This window comes from Balaenoptera ricei, chromosome 15 (assembly GCF_028023285.1).
Source record: "Balaenoptera ricei isolate mBalRic1 chromosome 15, mBalRic1.hap2, whole genome shotgun sequence".
In the NCBI taxonomy this organism is placed as follows: Eukaryota; Metazoa; Chordata; class Mammalia; order Artiodactyla; family Balaenopteridae; genus Balaenoptera; species Balaenoptera ricei.
The window spans coordinates 69,902,327-69,917,705 of NC_082653.1; the positions used below are offsets into that span (position 1 = coordinate 69,902,327).

The following is a 15,379-nucleotide window of genomic DNA, read 5'->3' on the forward strand; positions in this document are numbered from 1 at the left end:
TAATTGTGGCTCATGGGCTTAGTTGCTCCACGGCGTGTGGGATCCTCCCAGACCAGGGCTCGAACCCGTGCCCCCTGCATCGGCAGGCAGATTCTCAACCACTGTGCCACCAGGGAAGCCCCCTGCTTATCTATTTTAAATATAGTACTGTGTATATGTCAATCCCAGACTCCCAGTTTATCCCTCCTCCCCGACATTGAACTGGGTCTTAAAACACAATGGCGAATTTCTTTCTGGAAAAGAAAGCCACTTTGCATTTCCACCAGCAATGCATGACACAGGCTTCCTCACCTCTACCAAGGCAGGAACACAGCATTAGTTTCAACTTTGCCAATTTGGTAAATAAAAAATGGAGTCTCGAAGCTTTGTGCTTCTTTGATTCCTTGTAATTTTAAAAAGAGTCACATATTTACTGGTCACCTGTATTTCACCTGTGACTTTCTGTTCATGGTAGTTGCTTATGACAGTAGAGTTCTTTAAAGTGATTGATAAGAAAGCTTTATACATTAAGGAAATTAACCCTCTGTTGTGGCTGCTCTCAGTTTTTTCCAGTTAATCGTTTGTCATAATTTTAATTACGATCTATGACAGACAGAATTTTAGTTATTATGTGGTTAAATCTATAGGTTATCTTTTATTGTTCATTCTCTGCATTTGTAAGCCAGAGCATGAAGTAATTTCCATATTTCCTTGTATTTATTTTATGGCTTTTTTACATGAAACTCTTAACCTGTTTGTAATTAATCTTGGCATATAGTGGTGAGGTGAAATCTCACCTATTTTCCCTAATACTAACCTGTTGTCTCATACTGTTTCCTTACTGTCCTTATCACCTGCCAACTTCCTAAACATACCAGGGCTTGTTCTTGGGCAGACAACACAGCAGGGAGGCTGATTCGGGGAAGGTCAGAGAAAGAGAGCTAGTGAACAGCATAGACGGGATCTCAGCTCCTCAGACTGGAGTCCAGCATACCTCTTACTATACCCCAACTGCCCTAAAGCAATGTTAGTTTCCTTAAGCCCTCATCTAAAAGTTTTGAAAACATAACTAAATTAACAAACTGCCCAACAAGCTGATTTATATTAAGGGAAAGTAATCTGATGTGCTCACCAAATCTCATCATTAAGAGAACCAGATTTCTGCTTTTTGTGGGGAAGGCTCTCAGAGAGACCTTGAGTATATATTTCAGAGATTAGCAGAACAACACATACAGACAGACGTGTGAGGGACCCATCTGTACATTAAGACCAGTTCACAGCCCAGGAACTGCAGCCCAGCATCTCTCCGATAACCAGTAGGCTTCTTGAGCCACAGACCATATAGATAGGTTTTATTTAATCCATGGGCTTGAGGATGTCTGTGAAGTCCATGAAGTTATATGCAAGTGTGTGTTTGTGGAGATTTTTTTCTGGGGAGAGGACTGTTAGAATCTCCATCAAAATCTACGGGTAGCAAGGTTTCTATTCCTAAAGACTGCTCTAAGATTCAGAGACTACAATTAAGTCCATCGCCCTGTGACCTGCTGACCACTTGACAAGTCACATACGCTCCATTTAAACTCCTCTCACCATTTCTCAACTTTTTCTTCCAAGTCCTTCCTCAGCCTAAGTGTATGGCAATTGTTTCCCCCATACAGTTGGACCACTACAAGTTCAGCATTCTGCCTTTAAGATCACCTGCCAATCTTATGACTAAGACACAGAATAAAGGCTCATCAGACATACTAAAAGGTATGCGGCTCAAAAAAGAGGGAAAATGCTGGCTGATTTCCACTGGGTACCATTCAGATGAAGACATTTGCATTTAGGATTTAAGCATTCCTTATCATGTTTCTGGAATGCCCAATAGGGGTGCAATCACATGCCCTTTATACAATACTGCTATAAACAATTATAAGGCTAAACATTATTTTGGAGAGTCTAACCAATTAAATAAGGAAAGAAAAAGAAATCATTGAAATAAATAATAGCAAAAGAAGAAATAGAAACATAACACAGATAATATTGTATACACAGAAAAGTCAAAGAAGTAACAAAATTATCAATTGTAGCTAAAGAAGTTGTAAAGTAAACAAGTATATACAAACATCAATATCAGCCATGTTTACCAATTCCACTAAATAGGCCCTATTCTCAACAAGAACAACAGCAGCAAAATATTTAGGAAACACATAAAAGCTTTGTGTCTATAAAGAGATGTGCCACACTCATGCTGTAAAGATACCAATTCTCCCCAGGGTCTAGTTCACAGGTTTACTAGACCATAATTCCTGGGTTTTAGTTATTTCTGTATCCTCAGGACCTAGCCCATAGCAGGCACCCAATAACATTACCTGGATAAGTGAGCTCCAAATTAATCAAAATACTAAATGAATTTTTCTAGGAACTAGAAAAGAAGTGACACCAAAATTCATTTTTTGACATAAACAGGAAAGAATAACTGAAAAAGAAGAGCTGAAGGGAACCAGCTCTACCAGATTTAAAACACATTACAGATCAACAGTTAGTAAAACAGTGTGGTACTGGTATGCACATACATACACACACACTAAAGCCATAAATCAATGGAATAGAAAGCCCAGCTAAAAAAGTAGATGTATGAATTATATGTTTAAAAAAAGAGAAGCATTATAAAACAATGGAAAAGTGAAGAATCATGGTGTTACCTATTTCTGTAAATAACACCTAATCATACACCTTTTTTCTTCACCACAAACATCATGGTGTTAAGTATGTTTTCAAGTCAACCTCCAATGCCCTTGTCTTAGTTCTGGCTGCCATCACCTCTCTCAGCCTGTGGCCATAGTTTCCTAGCTAGTCTCCTTTCACCTTCTCCTCTTTTTCCTTCTTCTGCAATCCTAACTCCACCTGCTGCCAGAGTCGTCTTCCTAAAGCACCCACTTAATTTTTTCAACATTCTGCATGTAAGGGTTCCCCAGTTCCACTGCAGTGGTCCTCAAACTATGATCCCCTCAAAACTGGAACAGAAGCCTTTCTAATGTTGGTCTTCCACAGAGGAGAACAAAAGCCACCAATACTGCCCGACTCCAAAAACTTGGTGTTCATGGTCATGGGTGATCATGTATTTGAGTCCTGCCATCTTGGGACTGTTTGGGGATTATTATTAATCCTAGCATGTCCAAAAATGCAAAAGCAGTGAGATTATTGAAAAGGTTATAAGAGGGGATGAACAAGTATAATGAAAATTAAAGAAACTAAAAGTTACACTGTTAAATATGATGACTCAATAGACTTTCAATGTACAGCAAAATTGTCTATTGGGGAGAAGATGGCCATCTTTGCTACACGAGGCAAAGAAAATTGAATATACTGGTTTTAAGGCTTCTTAAAGCTTTGAAGAACCAACTTGCTCCTCCAACTGGATGGAAATGCATCCAGTGGTTTGTGAATTTAAATACCACACTCATTCCGGACTTGAGAACATGTGGATCTACACACAACTTTTCACTACCTAATAACCTTTCAATATCTAATTTGAAAATAAGATCTGGATAGAGTTTTTCCACTGTTAAGAGTCAGATATAGTTGTCTTTTTCCAATTTATAGACAAAAAAATATTAAGTTAAAGGATAAATTTTCAGGGTTTTAGGTTTCCCCTAAGAATTTTTCTTCCCTCTTGGAATTCTTAATCACCTGTCATCCCTCCCTGCCTGTTATCGAGATTGCTAAAGTGTCACATGTCAGAGGTGCCTTCACTGAGCCCAAAGCGTATCTCAGAGCCCCCATGCCTGAGTCCATGCTCCATCTATCCTAGCACTCACTGTAGCTAGTGAAGTAGAAATACTCTGGTGTATCTTCCCAAGGTACAGCTGGGCATGGGTTTAAGTGGCCACTCCAGCCCATACATCTGAAAGTATCCAATGACCACGTGAAATCCAAGCTGGTAGATGTGTAAATGTTCACGCTGATAGGTGACAGGTAGCTGGTAGTTGCATACAAGAATTTCTGTCAGTTCTGAACATTTATATATTTAAATATTTGTATTCATTTGAGCACCTGTTTACTTAGTCTACAATTTATCATTTAAACTCTTTAGGAGGCATAAATTTGGCTAACCCATGCGGAAGAACACCGAGAAACCATAGAAGAAATGCTAATGAAACATTAAAGGGGAGATCAAATTGACTGCTAGACCGAAAGGTATCTCTGATAAGACACCTAAAAAACAACGGAGGGAAAGGAGAGGAAGAGAAACATCTTAGGACTAATTAAAAGGAAGTGGCCTATGCAAATAATCAATAAGCTGTAATTAACATGAAATATTAGGACACAGGAAACAAGTCTTACAACCTGGAGGGCTGAGGTGAACTGAATATTGTTTTCATATCATTTGCTACAAATAGGCTCTACCTATTCAAAAGCAGTTTCTTATATAAATCACAGGGTTAGATTTTCAACAGAATCTGCTTTATCTTCTGAAACTTATATCAAATCTGCACCTAGTCATAGACATGCTCTCTCAAGATCCCATCACTGCTTTCATTAAGTAATGTATCTGAGAATAAGAATATCAATTTGTTTATATTAAAATATATGAATAAATCAAGATATGGCATTAACATTTCATTATTAACACCTGAAATGTTAGAATAGGTACATTTGGCTATATTCAAATTATCTGTTTGTATGTCCATCTTCCCACTCAAGTTCCTAGCAACTGGTTATGTTTTTAACCCCAGGCCCTAGCATTTGACAGGTTCTCAATAGACATTGGTTGAGCTGAACGATGAAATTGACAACTGAACATTAATTCCATGGCAATTAAATAAACAAATGACATACAGAAAACTTTAACATATAAGGAAATACGAATATAGGGACAATGGTCATTTCAACCTTAGTGGAAAAAATTAAAATAAGTAGCAAATTTTAAAAAGACAATGTCTAGTGCTACTAGGGTGACGGTGAGACATGGCATTCATCATGTCGCGCACAGTGACATGCGCTGCCGTGCAACATTACTTGCTGTGCTGCAAGTGAAATGATAGCGCTACCTTGTTTGAAGGCAATTTGGCAATACACTATGTAAATATTAATTTCCTACAAATGTAGTGATTCTAAACTCCAGAGAATTCATCAGAAAAAAATAATTTAGAGGGGAACAGCTATGATCATTAAAATGGTGACTGGCCATGTCAAAAGAAAGGGGAGACCTAGATGTCCCTCAAAGGGGATAACGACCAGCCGAAGACAGCATAGCCAGTTGAAAGACAACTGTGAGTCCAAGGGGAAAAAAATGAAAGTTTGAACTAAAGTAATTGGAAGAATGGCCATCGAGAGGCAGAGACCAAGTCAAAAGACACTCAGGAGGCAGAAATGCCAGATCGTGGTGAGAGCCTGGATAATAAAGAACGTGGAAGAGAGATGAGGGGACTGACAGGTGACTAAGTAGGTGTGGTGGCATTCCATGCACTAGAGCAGGTGTCAGCGAACTCTTCTGTAAAAGGAACAGACGGTAAATAGCATAGGCTCTGCAAGCCATACAGCCACTGTTAAAACTACTTAGTTCTGCTGCATCAGCCCATGGCTACATTCCAATAAACCTTTTTTACAAAGCAGGAGGTAGACAGGATTTGGCCTGCAGGCCAAAGTTTGCTAACGCATAGACTAGGGGATCCAGGGAAAGGAGGCCAATATGAGGATGAAGTTCATGAGTTCCGTGTCAGCAGGACATTTAAGTGGAGACGTTCAATCTAGAGATGAAGAGATGCCAGGGCCCGAGGAATAAAACTGAGTCATCAGCCAGGTGGCGGCAGTTATGGGGCTGAGATCACCCAGGGGGAATGGTCTCAGAAGAGAGGACATGAAGGACACTTCCTTGTCAGAATACAAGGGCAGATGGGCAATGTCTGCGGGTCACTATGGTCCTGGAACGGTAGAGGCATTATGGCCTAATCTCCCTTAACTCCCTTAACTTAAAAAGAGGCTCCTATTTTAACTTGGGGCTTTCATCCCCTTTCCCAAGATTAATAACTTTAAAGTTTCAAATTCATAGATGAAAAAGAAAACTTCCCACTGGCTGGAAAGTAAGGCAATTCTAAAATAAAATGTCTATCAACTTTTTTTTTTTTTTTAATTTATTTTATTTATTTTTATTTGTGGCTGAGTTGTGTCTTCGTTGCTGCGCGCAGGCTTTCTCTAGTTGCGGCGAGCGGGGGCTACTCTTTGTTGCGGTGCGTGGGTTTCTCATTGTGGTGCCTTCTCTTGTTGCGGAACACAGGCTCTAGGCGCGTGGGCTGAGTAGTTGCGGTGCATGGGCTCAGTAACTGTGGCTCGCGGGCTCTAGACCGCAGGCTCAGTAGTTGTGGCTCACGAGCCCAGTTGCTCCGCGGCATGTGGGATCTTCCCAGACCAGGGCTCGAACCCGTGTCCCCTGCATTGGCAGGCGGCTTCTTAACCACTGCGCCACCGGGGAAGTCCCTCTATCAACTTTTTAATGTTTCATTTTTATTATGAACTTTACACTCAAAATATATATAACATGTGCATTAAGTATGATGAATGATGACAGAACAAATGTTTGGTCTCCAACTTCAGAAGAAGTGAAGAAGTTCATTACCAAAACACCGCTGTCCAACTTTCATACCGTAAGAATTAGTCTCTAAACTAGAGATCAAAGCAGGCAGCCCAAGACCAGATAAAGCTTGAAGATACATTTTCTTTGGCCTACGCAGTGTTGTTGTTGTTTTTTTTTTAGTTGCCAACATTAAACATCAAGAAATCAGCATTCTGAATTGGGCGATGGGGATTGACATGTATACACTGATGTGTATAAAATTGATGACTAATAAGAACCTGCAGTATAAAACAAACAAACAAACAAAACAACTAATACTAAACTTTCATTGGGTTATTTGTATGGAAATATGTTAATATAAATGTTTCAGACATTACATGAAATTTCTAAAAATCTTATATGTTCTGGTATAATAAGTCATAATCCTAGTTATTACTTTAAAATGTATATCTCAGAAATAACTAATTTTCTTGTCAATTGCATTATTATGAACTTTCATCAAATCTTTAACTGTGGTCATTTTTAAGTCTTTTGTCAGTTACAGACAGTTCTGGGTGTACTCTGATGCTTTTGCAAATATGTTCCTATAAAAGGGTTTCATCTTCAAGAAATTCATGGAAAAGACTCTGACAAGTACAGGTTTCTGGTAACTGACTGTACTGCTGAACTGAATGAATAAGCATTTTCAGAACTCTAATGAAAAACTGATGAACTCATAAAAGTGCTAACAAAAGATCAAGATGAAAAAAAAAATTAATTACATGGGACTGAGTGAACTGATGAGGATGAGTATAATTTTTGTGACTTTCTGTTTGAATTAAAAAAAAAAAAATCCCACAAGGACTCAGAGGCAAAGAATATACAAATCAATTTTCACTGCAAAGTAAAGGAGCTGTTACAGTGGAGGATTACTGGACTGAATGTCAATATTATGACATAGTATGAGTGTGTTTCATGTTTGGTAACTGCAATCATTGTTGCTTTTGTTGTGGTCATCCATGTACAATGCTTGGTGTCAGTCTATTTATCTCTTGTAAAAATAAAATACAGTGTGTGTGTGTGAAAAAAAAAAGTTAAAAAAAAAAGAAATCAGCATTCTGGAATATCATTAGAAATAAGGAGATGTGACTATATTACACACATTTCACCATGGCAACAACTGGCTGGAGCTGAGAGCAACTCTCCCCTTTAAATGAACATGTACTCACTAATTCACTGCAGTCCTCATCATCCCCTATTGCCTTAAACCTATCTCCTACTTCACTTATTACTTTTAATTGCCCTGGCACTTGAATTTGCGACCCCTGCTTACAAGTATAATTGTGGTTTCCAACTTTTTGGAATATGGGAGACATTATGTAAAGCTAAAGTTCAGACTCTCTCACCAGGAACATTACAGGTCCATAATCCCTTATCCATCACTTTGAAATCTAAAAAAAAAAAAAAGGTTTTTGTAACTCATTTGGCAATATAACTTGACCTAAGCTAACATGAAGCTATTTTTAATCTTTAAGGATTCCATTTAGTGTGAACTACATTCATATATTTTGCTATGGAGATAATAACATGTATGATGATTACAGGCTGCTGCCCCAGACCCTACTGGAGATATTACATAACAGCATATGTGCATTATTACTTTTCTTTTTTTTTAAATTATTTATTTTATTTTATTTATTTATGGCTGCATTGGGTCTTCATTGCTGGGCGCCGGCTTCCTCTAGTTGCAGTAAGCAGGGGCTACTCTTCGTAGCGGTGCATGGGCTTCTCATTGTGGTGGCTTCTCTTGTTGCGGAGCACGGGCTCTAGGCGCGCGGGCTTCAGTAGTTGTGGCACGTGGGCTTCAGTAGTTGTGGCTCGCGGGCTCTAGAGCGCAGGCTCAGTAGTTGTGGCGCACGGGCTTAGTTGCTCCACGGCATGTGGGGTCTTCCCGGACCAGGGCTCAAACCCGCGTCCCCTGCATTGGCAGGTGGATTCTTAACCACTGCGCCACCAGGGAAGTACCTACTTTTCTCTAAAATCTGAAAACTTCTGAGTTCTGAAACTCATCTGACCCCAGGGGTTTTGGATAAAGGACCATGGGCCTGTTATACTTTTACTATCTACGTTTAAGAGAACACACACACACAAAGCAGATAGGAGTGTAATAATATTTTTAAATGGATTTATACTGGATTAATTATAATGGCATCTATCTACACTTGAGAAACAGAAATAGAATGATATATGCAAAACCATCGCAGTCTGATAAGAATGCGTAGAGCACATGCTGACTCTAGGACCCTATACCCCAGTGCTGATTCCTGGGGCGGGGGAGGGGGTCCTGCCGTGCACACACTGGGAATCACTGGCACCAAGGTAATTCCATATTAGAATAACACGCTGCGTTCACATACTCTGTATGACATGTGAAAATGATGCTTATGACCACATCCTTTTAGGGTTGTTTTTTTTTTTTTTTCAGTGAACAATGGGTTTTCACTCACCTATAAATACCCTGTTTGCTATTCTAGGATTTCACAATATGTAAAGTACATAACAAGGCCACAGAGGATCAGATTCAGAAGAAGCTGCAAAGACACCAGACTCCTTTCCACCCCCACTCTATGCAGAGACTGGATGGAATCCACTCAGACTGAAGCAGAGCACAGCTACCTCCCCTTTCTCAGAATTACTGTTCAGAGGAAATCAGTGTGAGTAAAATGAGGCAACAGAGTAGGCAAGGGATGTAGAATGTGATGCTGGCAAAAGTAAGGATACGGTCTGGAATGTCAAACATAAGGAAGGGCTGTCTCACGAAAGAGAGACAAGACAGATTCAATGTGGCACCAGAGAACTGCTCTGGGGTGTGCGGGGAAAGGGGTATTTGACTCACCTTGAGAATTAGTGCTGCCCCCCTGGAGTAGAAGGTCATTAGATATCTGTGCCCTTCAGGGAGGGTCGGCAAAGAACGTAACAGAATAAAACAAGCCAGGTCGGGACTGCACGGCTCATGCCCCACCCAGATGGGACAGCTGCTGCTCAGCTCCTGACACCTGTACTCGGGAGGGATGCCAGGCCTTGCCAGGTCTTCCAAGATTTTAGAAGCAGCTGGAAATCCAGGTTTTCATGTGAAAACTTTCTCATTTTTAAATATAAGCCAATGATTGTAAAAAAATAAATAAATACTGAATAGGCCGAAGAGAACACATCTCTGGCCTGCAAGCAAGCAGTGTGGAGCTTTGGATTTTTGATAATTCAGACGTCCAGACCCTGGAAGGACTAGAACAGGGTTTCTCAACCTCAGCAGTCTTGGCATTTGGGACCAGGTAAGTCTGGATTGTGAGGCTGTCAGGTGCATTGCAGCATATTCAGAAGCCTCCCTGGCCTCTATCTACCCCTCCCCCAATCAAGTCACAACAATCAAAAAATGTCTCCGGACATTGCCAAATGTCCCCTGGGGGGCAAAACCATACCTTGGTAAGAGCCACCGGACTAGAGCAACATCCAACTCTCAGCCTTCAGGATTTTACGAAGGCATCACTCATGACTCAAACAACAGGTTTTTCACCTAAGAGTTGCCCACGTGAAGATTTATAGCTGCTTTGGAATTAGAAACCTGGGTTTGAATCCACAGCTCTGTCATTTACTAGCCTGATGACCTCTCTGAGTTCTGGCTTCCTCATCATTAAATCAGGAACAAATAACATTGCCTCTTAGAGCTGCTGCAAGAATGCGGTGAGATAATTTATGCAAAGCACTGAGCCCAGCGGCTTAATAAGCACCAAAAATTTTTAATAAACATTAATCCTTCCCTGGTGAAAAGGCAGCCCAGATTCTGTAGTCGGAAGCACATGGGATCCAGAGTCAGAAGCCCTGGACCCAAGTCGTGCCTCGGCCACTTAGCAGCCGTGCGAACATGGCAAGTCATTTTCCCTCTTTCTAGAATAGAAATGATCATTGCCAGTAGGTGAGAACCAAGCCAGGTGGTCTGGTACAGCATTTGGCAAACTAAACCAACTAGAGAAAAGCTGATGATTAGCACTATCAAATCTTTTAAAGGTTTCTGTAAAGGAAAGAATGAGCTCTTCAACAAATCCAAAGAACTGAGAATGCAGTAATATCAGGGTAAGGTACAGGGAAAAAAAGAAAAATAATAATAGGGATTGTGAACCTCCAGGTCCTTCTAGACAAGCAAGTGCCACCTGGTGACCCACACACCAAATCTGGCCACCGATATATTTTGTTTAGCCCCGCATAGTATCATGGTGATTGTTTCCTTTTCATTAAATGCCATCTAACCTTCATTAAAATCCAGATTTCAGGCTTTTCTGGAAAGCTACAAAGGTTGAGTCACTCTGGGCCCATATTCCCACATGCCCCTTTGGTGAGATCATGGGGGGGGGGGCATGCCCCCAACCCTTACCTGGCCTCAGTCACATTTATTTTATTAGTCTGGCCCCTCTAGGCATTTGAGTCTGTAACCTTGGCTTATCTAAAGTGAACTATCTGGGAAAGCATTTGAACCTCCAGGGAGTACTTCAGTCAAGGCAGAAACCCACACCCAATGAGACACTCCCTCCCAGAGCCTCACCTAGGTAATAACTCTCCTGGTTAGTCCTTCAGCTTCCTTTTCTCCTGGACACTTCAACCTCATAACTAAACTTTCCTCAAGCTCCTCACCCTGTGTACACCTTCCCCCATGCAGGGCATCACCTCCCCAAAATCACCACCTGCATCCACTGGATTATCTGCATCAAGAATTTTCAAAGAACAAAGTATCTTTCTTAGCAGGACTACAAAAAGACACGACATGATGTTTCTCGTTTCCTGACCAGCACCCCGGTTTCCCTTGGGGAGCCAGTGCTCCCCCACTCTCAGTCCCTGTTGTTCAGACAGGGTTTACTCCATACCTATTTCCAGGGAAAAGCATGGGACCCAGTAAGAAGCACTGAGTCAATCTTGGGCCTTTGGCAACAGTGACTGGAAGAAAAATATTCTCTGTCCCTCTGGGAACAGAACTGAGGGCAATGGAAGAAGGGGGTGGGGCTGGGGGTTCTCCTTGTGGACACAGCTTGTCTAAAGAGTGGAAGCCCTGGATCCAGCCCAACCTGCAGCCATACTCCTTTTGGATTCTTTTGGTCACATATAAGCCTATAAATTCCCATCTTCGCTTACAGCAGTTTGATTTGGGTTTTCTTACAATCAAAAGAGACCTCATCAATACAAGAGAAATTTGAAAGAAGTGCTCGAAGATGGAAACAAAGCCTTCGCTCAAACTTTCTCCTGTTTTTTGGTTACCTCTCTCCATCCAGTAAGAACTGGCACTAGCCATCCTTCTATAAGCACTTAGCTCAGGGTAGATAATTATTTCTTTGCTTGCCTATCTCTTCCACAAATCTACTGAGCTCCTTCAGGCCAGAAACTGTGTTGTATTCACTTTTGACTCTTTAATACCTCACACACTGGCACACAGTTTGGGCCAACAAGTGTCTGTTGAATGGATGAATCAACGAAAGTCAGGGGGACGAAAGGAACCATCCTCATTCTCTCCTTTGGGACACCCATATCAGGAGAACACCTCCTAAGCCTTGACCCTATGGGACACAAACCATCTTCTGAAGACTCATCTACCCCTTGTAAACAAATTGCATCATGAGAACTCACTCCTTCCAGCCATTACTAATTCTCCCACACGTCCATCCCATGGAAACTCACTGTGGGGTTACTCACAAGTTCCTCATTTTGCAAAGAGAATATTCGTCACAAGACACCACCTAGAACTCTACAAGCTGACAGTACACACTATGGGCAAGCCATTCACACAAATAACTTCATTCATTAGTGCGTGTGTGCTTTCTAGCCTTTGTTTTGACCCAAATATATCCAGAAGCCTGATTCTGGTGCCCACCAACCATCTGCTTCTGCCCAATAACAATTCTAGGCTCTCTCCTACCTAGACCTTTACAATTACTTAAGTGGGGAAAAAAAAATACAAATATATCTAGGAAATCAATAGCAGTAAAGCAACAGGTTCCCCAGTAAAAACAGTTTTGACTTTAGGTGCATAATTGCCATACCCTTAATAGCTCTGTAATAGCTGCAGCTTCCACTGCATCAAGCAATAAAGATTTTCAAACAGAGTCAAAGGTCAGGGCCAGAATTATAGTCCTAGGATGAGTCACACCACTTACTCCATCCAATTCTCGTTTTCCCATACTTGGGCCCACACCACCAGGGCAATCTAGTGAGAACTGGATTTACATTCGTTTAACAATATTTACTGAGTAGGTACCATGTTATAGGAGCCACAGCAGACCCTGGGAATCAAAGAAGAATAAGCAAAAACTCTTAAAAGCGTTTAGTCTAATGGAGAACGCTGGCAAGTAAAGAGGCAATTACATTACGGTAAAACAGGTGCTACATGGAATTATGAAAGCACCAAGGAGGGACATCCAATCTATGCTGGAGCATCAGGGAAGGCCTTTTAGAGGCAGAGACCTTTACGAGGAGACCTGAAGAATGAGCAGGAGGTGGTCTAGGGCAGGTGTGATGAAAGAGGCTTCCCAGAGTTCCAGGTAGAGGCTAAAACGTAAGAAAGCACAGCCTCCTCTGGAAACTGAAAGTAGGCAAGTATGGCTGGAATTTAAAAGTGTTAAGAGAGTAGCTACTACAGAGGAAGCAGGGGCCAAAGACACCCTGAACAGCTTCCCTGAACTGCTCTGTGGCTTTTAAAGCCTCAGAAATTTGTTTAAAAAAAAAAAAAAAAAAATCACTTGCCTGATACAATGTACAAACAGGCCAAAATGACTATCTGACAAATGCATCTTGACACTCACTAAATACTGATTCCACAATGCATGTTACTGAGAACGCTAAGAGGGGTAGAAAATTCACAGAAATTATCTTGTAATTCATTTACAGATTCTTGGTTGAAACATTAGCCGTCACTAATACTCTGTCTACCTTCCTCTCTCTCAGCATTACTTCTATCATTTTCCCACAAATAACAGAAAAGTAGGCACACCTAGGCTTTAGCCTAGACAGGAATTAACTCTGGAAGTAGGATAAATACACACCAAGCTAACAGGGTGGGGTACCAAAAAAATTAAACAACAAAGCTAAGCAGAAAGTTGAGGGAAACGAAACAGTGAAGAGCAGATTTAGAAAACTCAAGAGGAAGTAAAAGTATTTTCATACACACACAAAAAAAGAAGTGTCCCATGTGCTCCGGCCAAACCAAACTCCCCCTTTGACTCAACTGCTGAAAGAAGAAGCAAAAGCTGTGAAAAATTCCCACTTTCATATCTCTTCCCAGAATAAACAGCAAAATCCGTACCATACAGCTATCTTGCCCTGGAAGACCTTGAAATATTTGCCCCAGATAACACAGCACATGACAATCACCTCCAGAAGCTCTCAAAACCACAAACCAGTCCTGTTCCAACAGCCCGGTCATCTACAAACTCTGGTCTATTCTGTCATTTCAGAATCAATGCTTGTCAAGCAGTCAAGGAATCCCAAAGAAACATGGAGCAGGATCTGCTTCCAAATCCAAAGTGAGAAAGACTTTTTTTTAAAAAAATAGTAATTTCCTTTTAAATTGGCACTAGGCGTTTCCAGAATCCTTTTCTCCCAATTCCAACTTTTTAAATGTCAAGCCATCCCGTTCATATTCGCCCCTGGTCTGGAGACGGCACCACCTCTAAATTCCCTCAAAGGGCGTCCTGAAACTCAGGAGGCCGATCCGCTGGGCTTTAACGACCCTTTACTTCTTTACTGCCACCATGCACTTGTAAGCTAGGCTTTGCGGCAGCGGGGCGACCCGGAAAGGCTGAGAATGCCGCCCCCAAGCCCCGCAGCCTCGGACACACCACTGATCGGAGTTTCAGCCGCAGGCGGCGGCCCGGGCCGGCTCGATCTCCGGGGGAGGGAAAGACAGGGGACAGGTCCAGTCCCCGGAGGGCGATGCTTCGCGGGCCAGTGGGGACCCCGAGGGGTGGGAGCAGGGAGGCGCGGCCCGCCCCGCCGGTCTCCGGGGGCCAGGCGGCGGCCCAGCGCCGGGCGCCAGGCCGCGGCGTGGCGCCGCCCCCGGCCCCGGGCCCCGCCGGCCTCGGGCGGGGCGACGGTCGGGCCCGGAGCGGCCGGGCCCGCGGAGGAGCCGGCCGGCCCCCGTCCGTGACCCCCGGCCCCCGGCCCGCGCAACCCCCGGGCGGCCCGGCGCGGCGCACTCGCCTGCCCACGGTCTGGTTGGCCAGCTGCTTCATGCGGTTGAACTGCTTCTTCATGGCGGCGGCGGCGGCGGCCCGCGGGGCTCGGGCCGGGCGGGACGGGGGACGGCCTGGCGGCTCCTACATCGCTTCGCGGCCGAGGCGGCGGCGGCGGCAGCGGCGGCGGCTCCCCAGGCCCGCGGCCCCGCCCTCGTCGCGTCACTTCCAGCGGCGCCGCCCGCCGGGCCGGCGGGGTCTGGTCGGGCGAGGAGCGCCAGGCCCCGGGCGGCGCGCAGCCAAGCCTCCGCCGCCGGCCCGGGGGCCGCCCGATTCCCCGCCCGCAGGCGGTCCCCGGGCCTCGCGATGCGCGGCCTCCCAGGGCCCTGCGGTCCACTCGGACCTCGGCGTGCTTTCGCTCAGCGATCGCCCGCTCGAGTGGTATTTAACTCACTTCCCAGACTAGATCTCAAACACACGGTGGACGAAGCAGACACGAAGAGTGTAGACGGTGCGACACCCCGTCCAAGAACCGCCAAAACTCATCTTCGGGACTAGACACCCGGGCAGGGCTCGCTGGGGGAGGAGGGCAGAGGTGGACCCGAAAAGGAGCTTTGGGACGATGGAAAGGTTCAAAGTCTTTATCAGGGCCGTA

The 15,379-nt window shown here is 43.5% G+C and overlaps 1 protein-coding gene across 5 annotated transcripts in view; it reads right to left on the bottom strand.

Moving 5' to 3' along the window:
- ARHGAP17 (Rho GTPase activating protein 17) overlaps positions 1 to 14,913 on the bottom strand; it is a 91,965-nt gene extending 77,052 nt beyond the window's left edge. For all 5 annotated transcript variants that reach the window (XR_009497771.1, XR_009497772.1, XM_059898766.1 and 2 more), the window contains exon 1: positions 14,753 to 14,913. Coding sequence is in view for 3 of the 5 variants with exons in the window: in XM_059898766.1 (XP_059754749.1) it covers positions 14,753 to 14,805 (53 nt within the window). In the remaining 2 variants the exon portion in view is untranslated. The remainder of the gene's footprint in view (positions 1 to 14,752) is intronic.
- Between the last annotated feature and the right edge of the window lie 466 nt (positions 14,914 to 15,379).